The sequence below is a fragment of the Colobus angolensis genome, unplaced genomic scaffold, assembly GCF_000951035.1.
Source record: "Colobus angolensis palliatus isolate OR3802 unplaced genomic scaffold, Cang.pa_1.0 Scaffold45, whole genome shotgun sequence".
Classification (NCBI taxonomy): Eukaryota; Metazoa; Chordata; class Mammalia; order Primates; family Cercopithecidae; genus Colobus; species Colobus angolensis.
The window spans coordinates 4,337,584-4,350,612 of record NW_012117932.1 but is presented as its reverse complement, the minus strand read 5'-3'; the positions used below and the strand labels follow the sequence as shown (position 1 = coordinate 4,350,612).

Sequence of the window (13,029 nt, the reverse complement as noted above, 5' to 3'; positions counted from 1 at the left end):
ACTGTTGGGCAGGGGATGGGGTAGGGGCAGGGGAGGAAACAACCACAAAATAACCAAAGGAGGGAAAATACATTTTTTTTTTTTAAACAATAATGAGACTGACAACAGAATGATGAGAAGATAGTGAAGGATGGCAGTAAGAAATTGCTGACCTTGAATACCATATGCAGTAAAAATGTCCTTCAAGTATGAAGGTGGAATAAAGATATTTTCAGGTAAAAATAACATATTTCATCACCAGCAGACATACTGAAGGAGCTTCCTAAGATGGAAAACAATACCAGATGAAAGCCTTGAGTTAAAGATTAACATAAAGGATAAATGAATAAATCTAAATAAACACTGATAATAAGCGATAAAAATGATGCCTTGATAGGTTTAATATGCACAACAAAAAAGGCATGTAAATTGGGACAAGGGAATGGAAGTAAATGTTCTAAGATCCATGCACTGCTCAAGAAGGTAAAAAAAAATACAAATTATTACTAGATATTGCTATTTCAAGTATACATGTTACAAATCTCCAAGGAAATCACTTGGAGAACAGTGAAAGATGGTATAACTACCAGAAAATGACTATTAGAAAACAGGAAAGAGAAGGGAAAAAACAGTTGGATCACACAGAAAACAAAACAGATCTAAAACCAAGTAAATTGGTATATGTAAGACCTAAACTTTCAATGAGAAGACAAAGATTATCAGGAAAAAAATCCAATAATGCAATTTACAAAAGATACACTTAAAAGAATATATATATATATACAAACACTAACCCTCATGATTCCCAAAGTGGCTTTTGCATGTCATTCACAGAGAAAGTTGGTATACTGTTACCAAAGTAAACTTTAAGGCAAAAAACATTACTAGAGAAAAAGAATACTTCATAATAATAAAAGGTTTAATTTGCAAGAAAAATATAATAATTAAGTCTGTATGTACCTAATAACAAAGCCTCAAAATACGTATTTTTTCTCTTATGTAAACTAAAAGAAAAAACAGACAAACCTTCATTCATACTTGGAGATTTACTATACTGCTAAGTGAAACAGACAAAAAAATACAAACGATATAGAACACTGTACCTCAAATGCAAAAATCACATTATTATCTAGTATATTTGGAACATATGCAAAAACTGACTGTATACCCAGCACAAAAACAAATAACAATTTCAAAGGATTGAAATCATACAGGGTAGACTAAATTTCACAATTCAGTAAACATCTGAATAAGCCATGGGTCAAAAGATGAAATCACAATGAAAATTAGAAAATATTTTAATCCAAGGCTGGGCTCAGTGGCTCATGCCTGTAATCAGCACTTTGGGAAGCTGCAGTGGGAGGACCGCTTGAGAACAAGAGTTTGAGGCCAATCTGGGCAACATAGTGAGGCCCTCATATCTACCAAATTAAAAAAAAAAAAAAAAAACTTAGCTGGGTGTGGTGGTATACACATCTGCAGTCCTAGCTACTAAGGAGGCTAAGGTGGAAGGATTGCTTGAATTCAGGAGTTCAAGCCTGTAGTGAGTTATCATCACACCATGGCCCTCCACACAGAATGAAAGAGCGAGACTCTGGTTCAAAAAAAGAAAAAAGAAAAAACAATTTTTGACCCAAATACTAATAAAAATAAAATATATAAAACTTGTGAATGCTAGTAAAGCTATGCTTAGAAATGTACAGCTCTACACGCATATACACATATACATGTTGTGTGTATGTGACCAAAATACATGAGCTAAAAAAACATTCCCAAGCAGTTGTAATAAAAGAACAAATGAAATGCAAAGGAATTAAATGAAATTAAATAATAAAACATATAAAACATATTTTAAAAGCCCGAAGTTTGTTCTTTAAAAGATCTAAAAAATTGAAATCTCTTACTAAGATTAATCAAGCCACAAAGAGAGTACAAATAGTGTCAAGAATGAGAGATCATCACAGATCTCACAGAAAATAAACAGAACAGTAAGAAGAACAAATTTGAAAATTTAGATAAAATTGACAGTCTGATAGCCAGGCGTGGTGGTGCACGCCTGTAGTTCCAGCTACTTGGGAGGCTGAGGCAGAAGAATCCCTTGAACAGGGAGGTGGAGGTTGCAGTGAGCTGAGATCATGCCACTGCACTCCAACCTGGGAACAGAGCGAGACTCTGTCTCAAAAAGAAAAAAAAAAGAATATAGTTTGACAATTACAAGATATCAAAACTGAGCAAGAGACAGGAAATACAAATAGTTCTGTAACTTCTGAATTTGAACAAACTGAATCCATAACTAAAATCTTTCCCCCACAAAAACACCAGGCTCAGACGGCTTCACTGATGAATCTATCACCATTTAAGGAAGGAATAATAGCACTCTTATATAAGATCCTCCTAAGAATAAACCAAGACTGAGGGAAAATTTCTTTCTACTTTTGTGAGGCCTACATGATGGAGACAACAAACTAAGAATCTGTAAGAAGGAAAATGCAAGTTAATTTCAAACATCAAGGTAGATGCAAAAATCCTAAGAAAATATTACCAAAACACCTCCATCAATATATAAAAATAATACAACATGATAAAATTGGGTTTATTCCAGTAATTGCAAGGTTGGCTGACCATTCAGAAAACTAATGTACTACAATTACCACATTAAAAAGTAAAGGAACAAAGTCTTAAGGGATTTTTTTTTTAATTAAAGGAAAAATATCACATATTGCCTCAATAGATGAAATCTAAAGTCAATTTATAATTGAGACTTAGAAATGAACAGTTTGATAAAAGACTTATGAAGACTCAGAAACGAACAGTTTGATAAAAGAAAAACTCTAAAGCAAACATCACACTTAGTGGTGGAATGATGAAATGTTCCCTTTGAGATTCGAAACCAGATTAGGATGATCACTCTCATCATGTCTATTTAACATTTTGCTGTAAATCCAAGATGCTGTGGTATGATAAGAAAAAGAAAACACACGGCCGGACGCGGTGGTTCACGTCTGTAATCCCAGCGCTTTGGGAGGCCGAAGTGGGCGGACCACAATGTCAGGAGATCGAGACCATCCTGGCTAACATGGTGAAACCGTGTCTCTACTAAAAATACAAAAAATTAGCTGGGCATGGTGGCAGGTGCCTGTAGTCCCAGCTACTCCAGAGGCTGAGACAGGAGAATGGCATGAACCCGGGAGGCGGAGCTTGCAGTGAGCCGAGATCGCGCCACTGCACTCCAGCCTGGGTGTCAGAGCGAGACTCCGCTTCAAAAAAAAAGAAAAAGAAAAAGAAAAAGAAAAAGAAAAAGAAAATACATAAAAACTGGAAAATAACAAACCAACTATTATAAATCACAGATATTTTTATTAAATTCCAAAGAATCTATAAATAAAATTAGAGCCAGGAGTGGTGGCTCACATCTGTAATCCCAGCACTTTGGGAGGCGGAGGTAGGAGGATTGCTTGAACCCAGGAGTTCAAGACCAGCAATGAGACCTTGAGTCCACAAAAATTAAAAAATTATCCAAGTGTGGTGGTGTGGGCCCGTAGTACCAGCCAGTTGGTAGGCTAAGGCAGGAGGGTTGTTTGAGCCCAGGAGTTTCAGACAAGTCCAGACAACAGAGTAAGACCCTGTCTCCACAAAAAATGAAATAATAAATCAGGTGTAGCAGTGTGGGTCTGTAGTCCCAGCTACCTGAGAGGCTGAGGTAGGAAGAGTGCTTGAGTCTGGGAGGTCAAGGCTACATTGAGCCATGACTGCACCACTGCACTATAGCCTGGGTGACAGAGTGAGACCCTGTCTCTAAATAAAGAAATGAATTAATTAAAATAAAATAAGAAATAAAGGAGTTTAACAAAGATAACTGCTACAAGGTCAATATACATAAATCAACTGCATCTCTATAACCAAAAACAACAGGAAATAAAAATGTTTCAGGAGATACCATTTTCGATGGACCTCATGTGATCTGCCTGCCTCTGCCTCCCAAAGTGCTGGGATTATAGGTGTGAGCCACCACACTATACATTAAAAAAAAACAACAAAAAAATCAATTCCATGTATAACTGTACAAAAAGAACACAGCAAACCTAAAGTGCCATCCTTAGAAAGGCCTGCTTGGCAAGACAGGCCCTTGGCAGACATCTGTGAGTTTAGATTTCAGGAGGGTTCTGACCTTTAACTGACATGAGTGGCTCACATTGCCTAAACCACTGTGCTAATATGGCTGATGCTACACACTTGCTTTTCTTCTGAAAATCTGGTATTTGCTAGGCAGAGGCTGCCTATGTGACCACACCCTAACAAAAACCCTGAATGCTGAGTCTCTAGTGAGCTTCCCTGGTTGACAACATTTTATATGCACTGTCACAATTTATTGCTGGGGAACTAAGCACATACTCTGTGACTTCACCAAGACAGAATCCTTGGAAAGCTTCCTCTGTGTCTGGTTTCCCTTGGACATCACCCCATGAGCTTTTTACCTTGCTCATTTCACTTTGAATTCTTTTGTTTCAATAAAACATAGCTATGAGCCCAACTATATATTAAGTCCTGAGTCCTCCTGGTAAATCATCAAACCTGGCATTGGTCTTGGGAACCCCCAACACAATAATATAGTAGAATGTGTTGATGATCTAAGTATAAGAGAAGACTTAAACAGGACACAAAGAAGATCAACTATAAAAAAGATGGTTAACACATTTGCTCATATAAAAATTAACCATTGCTGTTCAAGATATCACAAAGTGAGAAAGCAAGCCACAGGACAGGCAAAGATGTCTAACAAAAGGCTTACATTTCTAATATATAAAGAACTCCTACAAATTAATATAAAAAAACAATACAAAAGTTGTTCAGATACTCAAAAAAGGCACTTCACAAAAGGTAATCTAAGTGGCCAATAAATATATGATAAACAGGGAAATGCAAATTAAAAGTAAGTGTGATGCCACTCTATTACATGTCCACCAGAAGATTACACCTGAAAAGATCCACAAAACCGTGCTGGGAAGGGCTGGGCGTGGTAGCTCATGCTTATAATCCCACCACTTTGGGAGGCTGAGGTGGGCAGATGGCTTTGAGCCCAGGAGTTTGAGACTAGCCAGAGCAACTTGGTGAAACCCGGTCTCCACACACACACAAAATAAATAAATAAATTTGCTTGGCATGGCAGCACATTCCTGTAGTCCCAGCTACTTGGGAGGCTGAGGCATGGGGCTCGCTTGAGCCAGGGAAGCAGAGGTTGCAGTGAGCCATTGCACTCTATCTACTGTACTCTAGCAAGGCTCTGTGTTAAAAACAAATAAACCCTCAAGCTACTCAAGTTAAACATACACATCCATGTTTAACATATATATTTAACATCTAACATACACATCTATATATAAATATACACATCTATGAACTTATGACCCAGCAATTTTACTTTTATATTAGCACCAGTGTTATAAACATTATTTGTAATAGCCCAAAATTGAAAATGCAAATAGCCATTAACAGAATGGAAAATTGTAGTGTGTTCACACAATGGACTTCTATACAGCAATGGAAATTAATGAACTTATAGCTATATGCCACAGAATCTCATGATGTTGAGTGAAAGAAGTCACATGCAAAAGAACATAATTGTATATCAAGTTCAAAAATGGGCACAACTAAATCAGAGACTATAGAGATGTATGCTAATACAAACGGAACTCTAAATAAGACTAAATTAGGACAGGGTTTGTGGTATGTGCATGTGTGTGTCTACACGAGTGTGTGCGTGGCATGCACAACAGGAAGAAGACAGTAATAACGAAGAGGTAAGGGGTGGAGCGTCCATGATTGGTCCTTTACTAGTTAGTCTGAAAAAGCACTGAACAAATATAATGAACATTTTGACCCTACTGATGATAAAGGATTTTTAAAGAAACTTAAGACATAATCTTTTCAGATTTGAAAATGGAGGTCTAGAATGAAGCAGCAACATGCTCAAAGCCACAGAAATGTTAAAAGCCAGTCTAATCTTTATAGAAACCTCATATATAATAAAAAGTTATAAAGTGTGCTGACAATATAAAAGATCTTCTGATGGCTTCTATAGTTTCAAAAGCAAATACAATCACAATTTACAAAGCTTAAAACTAATTTAAAGCTTAAAAACGAAACACACCTTTTCCCAAAAAACTGACAAAACTTTAGAGACATTAATATTTCTATTTGATCAAAAATTACTTTTCGTCAGGTGAGCCCACATATCTCTCCAGGGTTGAATTACTTTGTAACAAGATATGTATTCAAAATATGAAATGCTTTGAGAAATACCTGAAATAGAAGCAGCCATCTTCCTTGTCATTATCTTTTATTTTATTACAACTAAATGTTTCTGCCTAGAAAGAGGAGTAGGAGAGAAGGGGAGAGGGGAAAATGACAAAATTTAACATAGTATACTTAGGAGGAAAGCTTATTATATACCTACACTGAATGTGTATCTGGATTCCGTTTATAAACATACAGGTATATATATATACATGTATATATCTTCATAATACAAGTAAGGTAAAATGTGAGATTAGTGACAGTGGAAAGACACCCCATTATTAAAAGACACACAATAGAACTTTACGGTGATATTATTTTAAGATAACACCAACTTGACTGGACTGATGGCCCAAATTAAGCAAGCAAAGATTTAGGATAAATTAAGCAAGATAGTTTCCAAAACCAATGATCAAAATGAACCATAAATGTTGAAGTCGATTATTATATGAGGACCCTGATAAACTTTAGTTCCCAATTTTAGATTTATTTCAGATCTGCATTGTCCAGTATGGTAGCCAATGGCTATATGTGGCTACTGGGCACTTGAAATGTGACTGGTCTGAATTGATATACAGTGTAAAATAAACACCAAATTTCATAGACTCAGTAAGATAAAAGAATGTGAAATCCCAGCAATAATTTTTAAACTATTGAATATCTGTTGAAATGGTAACTTTTGATATATTAGGTTAAAAACTCTAGAATTTTACTTATTTCTTTTTAGCTTTTAAATGTAGCTACTAGAAAGCTGAAACACCAGGTGTGATCTTTCTACTGGACAGCACTGTTCTAGACCCTCTAACTCTCTCTCCACTTTCTTTCAAGCAGTCTATCAATCCTATCTCTTTACTATCTCATTTTCTGTATTATCCCCTCATATTTAATAGCTTCTGCCTTGTGCTACTGTCCTTCAGATGAAATAATTTTATTATGTAGGCATCTTAAAATGTTAAGAAAAATCACAATGTAGACTACTCTTTTTCAATAGCATCGACTGTCAATTTTGAAACACAGACTGATGTAATTTCTTTAACTCCAAGGAATGAAGTGAATTAACTTCCATTTCTCAAATTTATATAACATTACATATTTACATTAAATGAGATTTAGTTTTAAGTTAAATGTAAGAACTATTTTTAACTTCAAAAAATGCTTCCCATGACTCACATTTGCTGGGGGTCGGTTCCCACTGGTAGATAGCTTCCACATTTTCATGGAAATACGTGCTGGATTAATATTTTTAATGATACTGTCATCTTCAGAAATAACACTAATCATAAAATCTGTCATGGTAAACGTTAAAAAATTATTTTCTTTCTAGTTCAATTAATGGATATGGTTAAATAATTGTATGCCTTAAAGCAAACATCTTATTTAAATGTTTAATTCTGATGAAGAAATGTATAAATTCTAGCATACAAGACCAAAAAGACTAGAATGTATACTCAGCAACTTAAGAGTTATGCCAACTGGTCATAGCACCATATGCTTTATGTATTCCAAGAACAGAATATTTACTTTCTTGTATGATTTTCAATAGCATACAATAGCCAAGAGATCATTATATATAATATTCCCATTATATTTACCACCTGTAACATTCATTTGGCACCTGTTATTATAGTTTTTTAATAACAGGAAATAGATCTCCCTGAAATAGACTTAATATTTTACATACGGCATAGAGAGTCTACTTTATAAAGTATAAAAAGCTATGTATACATGTAACTTAATTATTAAAAATTATTGTCAAAAATTTTTAAATCTAAACTTTGAGGTGCTTCATTCACTACTTAAAACTATGTACAGGGATTCACCTTTTTAAGAAAATGGAAGTCTTCCAGAAAATTATTTGTGTAAAGCAAAAACTAATTTCCTATTGACTTAATATCTGCCACATAATATTGAAATCATTTGCTTCCCTGTCTCCTACATTAGACTGAGCACACTGAAAACTGTCTTACTCATTATTGTAATTCAAAGCACAGCATAGTATCTTAACATAGCAGTATTTAATAAATGTTTGTTTTTCTTAAATATCTTTAATCATAAATGCTGATGTGATGTATTTTCACTCAAATTAAGCCAAATGATTCTAGTTATGATGGGTTTAAGATCACAACACAATATTTAGTAGAGCGTAACTTCATAATTCTCACCATTTGGTTCCTATTTCTTTCACACAATTTTACAATTCAGTGAATGTACAAATACCACGTGAATTAATTACCTCAGCCTATCAGTTTATGTATGAACTTTCAGTTCATTCTTGATATTAAAATAAACGCAAGACACAGGAATGAGAGTAGGCATTGCTAAGTTAAATATATTTTCTTTGTCACTTAAAAGGATTTTTTTTTTTAAAAGGCTATTATAAGCATGATTTTTTATTGTGCTAAACACCTAGGATAAGTAATTTATTCCACTAATGTACAAAGCAAATTATCATTATAGATTTATTTATGTATATGAAATACTCACCAGTGAAAAGACCCCCTGCTAAGAAGGAAGCATCTTTGTCATATTTAACATTGAGACGGACGGGTTTTTCTGGATCTGGTAGAATCATTAACTTAATTACAGGTCCTTCTATGATACTTTTGTTATAGATGGCTTTAACCTGCAGAGTATGCTCTCCTCTAACAAAACAAAACAAAAGAGGAGAGGGGTTCAAATTACATTTAGTTAATTTTAGTTAATAACCTAAAAATTCTGAGACAATTTACGCAAAGTTCAACTCTTAGAAAACCTCTCAACTTCTATTCAGTCTCAACTCTTGCCTAACATTAAATAGAAGGATAGTCATTACTTTTAACTTCAGCAAGCAGTAAAAGAAAAGTGAATCTCTATAACACCAACAACTATCAAACTTTTGGTTCTTACCTAGGGGCAAAAACACTGAATACTCCCAAATTAGCCCTGCCTTTCTCATCTGTTTTATGCTGTTGGTTTGAAGGCGTGAGCTAAAAACAAAACAAAACAAAATGGTTAATTAGAAAATTCTAGAGATCAGTCAAGTTATTTTCTTCCATTACAATGTTCTTTCCCTCTATTCCTATTTTAAAAGCAGTATTTGCATACTTCCAAAATCTAAATTTTAAAAATCTGAACTAGTTGGAATAATGTAGCATGTAATGATATAATCCAAAGTAGAGTAACAATCACTCATCTTGATCAATTTCACTAGAATTTAATGTATTTCAGTTACTAAGTTGCAGATTTCTAGTTCACCGTTTCAATATCACTGATACATCAAATGAAGTTTGTTTACACAAACACTGAAGGTATATTCTAAAGCTGGGGCAGGTGTAGGGGACTGCACTGGAGAAATATATACTGTACACACATACTCAAGTCAAAGGATCATAGCACTATCTTCATTCTTCATTTTTCTCTTGAATGTTTACTCAGATACGCTTTTCAAATTTTTGCTGCAATACTACATTCACAGTGATAACGAAGCTTTCATTTTCATGAGATTAAGAATCAATGGCCACATTTCCTAATAACGGATTTAGAAGGGTCTCTCAGCCTTTACAGTTGGTTCTCCAGAAACCAGAATCATATCTTTATTACGGGGTTAAAAATAATCGTCGTCTAACTCTACCGGAAGCAAACATTCAGAATAACAGTGAATTTGTAGACCATAGTAGAAGAAAAATCAGACTTTCTCCCAAACCCTAAAACCCATCTCAACTTAACAGAACCTAAAGAATAGGTAATAATGGTACATGCAGACAGGAAAAGCAATAGCTGAATAGGAAAAAATGAGAAAGCACACTTGAAATGATAGGATGAAGTCCTATGTTTATACCTGTCCCAATTACTCTCTGGTCCATTGTCTCTCAACCCATCTTTCTCAAAATAAGTCTCCCATCTTGGTATCAAATCCTTACTGACAAGCCAGAGAAGTAAGTCTTTTCAGGTCTTATAGCAGCAATATCATAGACTCATTTAACAGACTCATTTAAAAACTCCATCTGTAATTACTATGAAAACAGGTCCATGTGTATAACAAGCCATTCTTGGCACTTTAATCTTCCATACAACTTTTAAGATCACCTTTTCAGGTTCTGGGAAATCCCTACTGGGATTCTGATTGAACTATAAATAATTGCAAGAGAAACATCATCTTTACATAATATCAACTGATTTCTCCATTACATTTATATTTATTTTTTATATGTGGAGGGATACTCAAGATTGTCTGAATATGACCCCAACTCCCCCTGGCTTGCCTAGCAACAATCTGGCTGGGACCAATAAATTCCCTTCAACAAATAGAAGAGACAGTATAAAAATACAACTTTATGGCCAGGCATGGTGGCTCACGCCTGTAATCCCAGCACTGTGGGAGGCCAAGGCAGTTGGATTACCCGAGGTCAGGAGTTTGAGAACAGCCTGGCCAACATGGTGAAACCCTGTTTCTACTAAAAATACAAAAATTAGCCAGGCATGATGGTACATGCCTGTAATCCCAACTACTCAGGAGGCTGAGGCAGGAGAATCACTTGAACCTGGGAAGCAGAGGTTGCAGTGAGCCAAGATCACGCCATTGCACTCCACCCTGGGCGTTGCAGTGAGACTCTCTCTCAGAAAAAAAAAAAAAAAATTATACACACACACATATACACATACACACACCTTTGCAACAACTAGCAGCTTTTCCTCTTTCCCCTAGAAGGAGGGCCTCCAACTTTGCACCAGCTCCTAGATCCTAAGCAGCTTCTCAATACTCATGGGAATAACTAATACCTAATCTTGAACTTTCTGGTAGTCAAGACTGTTCCCCAACTTTATAAGACCATGTTCATACTTGCCCCATAAGAACCACAGAGGGCAGGAGCCTCACCCTAGAATATACCAGCACGTTCTAGCAGCTCTGCCCAGGATCTGGTAGCTCTCTATAAGTAGAGGATAGTTACCTGCATGACTCTTTTTGTTTAGCCTCACCATGTATGTTTCCCCAATAATGCCTGTTCCTTAATCCATTCTGTGGGTCCCTGTGGTATCTGTCTTCATTCACTTTGTCAGTGTTAATTATCTATTTATTCATCCTAATCTGAAATGCAAATCTTACTAGTACTATATAAGAAACATTAAACCAGTCATAACTGTACAATGTTGGCCCCTTGTTGTACTATTGTAAGATATAAATTCTACTTCCTCAAAATAATTTAAAAATTTTTTGAGGTTTATTTACGCTAAGTAAATAATAAAGATTACGTAAATATATTTTTAAAAAAAGAAGCAATATGACAGCTAAAGATACTATCATGAAAATGAAATCCAGAATTTTAAATGAAGATGTAAGGAAGTTTAAAACTTACCTTTAAATTGCTAGCTTTTGTAAGACTTATTTTAACATGTTGTACCGGTGCTGGATTATCCCACTGATCACAAAGTTGAACAATAATAGGGTTCTGTAAATCTCTTCCATTAATCACTGGAATGCACTGAAAACAACAGAAATATTTTAAGAAACACTAAAATATATGGGCCAAACAATGCAATTACTTGTATACTTGTGTAACGATCACTTAATTTATCTCTGTTCTATTCGCAAATGGCTTCTTTGGTCAATGAAAACAAACTTTTGAAAGTCAACTAAATTGTGTGACCCTCTTATCGAAATGATAAATGATCTGAAAAAAGGTAAAGCAACACCTGACAGGAGATTGGTTCTAGACCCCTAGTGGATACCAAAAACTGCAGATATTCAACTTTTTTATACAAAATTGCATAGTATTTGCATATAACCTAAGCGTACACCTGAAATCATCTTTAGATTACTTATAACATCTAACACAATGCAAATGCTATGTAAGTACTAGAATGTGTTCAACAGAAATGGAAACCTATCTTTGGTTCTCAGATTTAGCATTGGCAATCTCTAGTTTAGCTTCTCCTTCAGTTAATGTTCAGCTCTCTTGCCATTGTGCATTAAAAGTAGTAACATGGCTTTCTAGCCCTTGGTTAAATAGGACAATTCACTGATGATCTACACTGTCTTGTTGACTTAAAATGCTTCTTGCTTTTTCCCTAGCTAATATGTAAGGCTGTATAATTCTAGAAATCTGCTTACTGACTTATTAATATTGGGCACATCAAAGGAAACACAGTGTTAAACAAGATACCTGACAAAAGCCCAATCCTCTGGGTCAACATTTTAAAAGTTTACAAAAGATGGAACGGAACTAAAGAACAACAACAACAAAAAACTGATTTATCACCTCTCCTCTAACAAGAATGTTCCTTCTGCTTCCTCTATCCCCTACTCTTAACTGAGGTAGTTGGTTACCAGATTACGGGAAAAGGCTGCTGAAAATGGAAAGAAAAATTAACATTCTGCTATGGATAGGACATTATGAAAAAACCAAAGACCCTGAGATTGGTTTAGTTGTGTCCCTCTACCATAAAGTTTACACAGCTACAGCCTTGTTCCCTCTGCCAAAGTTTACAAAAAGCTTGAATTTTGAAAACTGCTGAGTTTCCAAATGTAAACATACAGTATTTCATTCCTAATCAAGTAACTGTTTACCAAAACTACCTTTGAAGGACAGTCTAAGTTTTTAAAGGACTCCTAGCTACTTTTAAAGGTTATCTTCAAGTAAATGACTTGCAGCCCAAATGGCTAATAATAATGTTTTCTAGAAAACAGAAAAAGCAAATTTCCAAAAAAAAAAGTTCATAAGCATTTTAATATCACATTTAATGTCACTTTTTAATACTGGAATGTTAATATTTCAGAAT

The 13,029-nt window shown here is 35.0% G+C and overlaps 1 protein-coding gene across 1 annotated transcript in view; it reads right to left on the bottom strand.

The window, feature by feature from the left end:
• The window catches only part of SMCHD1 (structural maintenance of chromosomes flexible hinge domain containing 1), a 156,572-nt gene that overhangs the window by 44,767 nt on the left and 98,776 nt on the right, over nucleotides 1–13,029 (bottom strand). The window contains exons 30-34 of the mRNA XM_011957791.1: nucleotides 11,607–11,732; nucleotides 9,160–9,239; nucleotides 8,758–8,915; nucleotides 7,444–7,559; nucleotides 6,280–6,344 (exon numbers count right to left, since the gene is read on the bottom strand). Of these exons, the coding sequence (XP_011813181.1) occupies nucleotides 6,280–6,344; nucleotides 7,444–7,559; nucleotides 8,758–8,915; nucleotides 9,160–9,239; nucleotides 11,607–11,732 (545 nt within the window). The remainder of the gene's footprint in view (nucleotides 1–6,279; nucleotides 6,345–7,443; nucleotides 7,560–8,757; nucleotides 8,916–9,159; nucleotides 9,240–11,606; nucleotides 11,733–13,029) is intronic.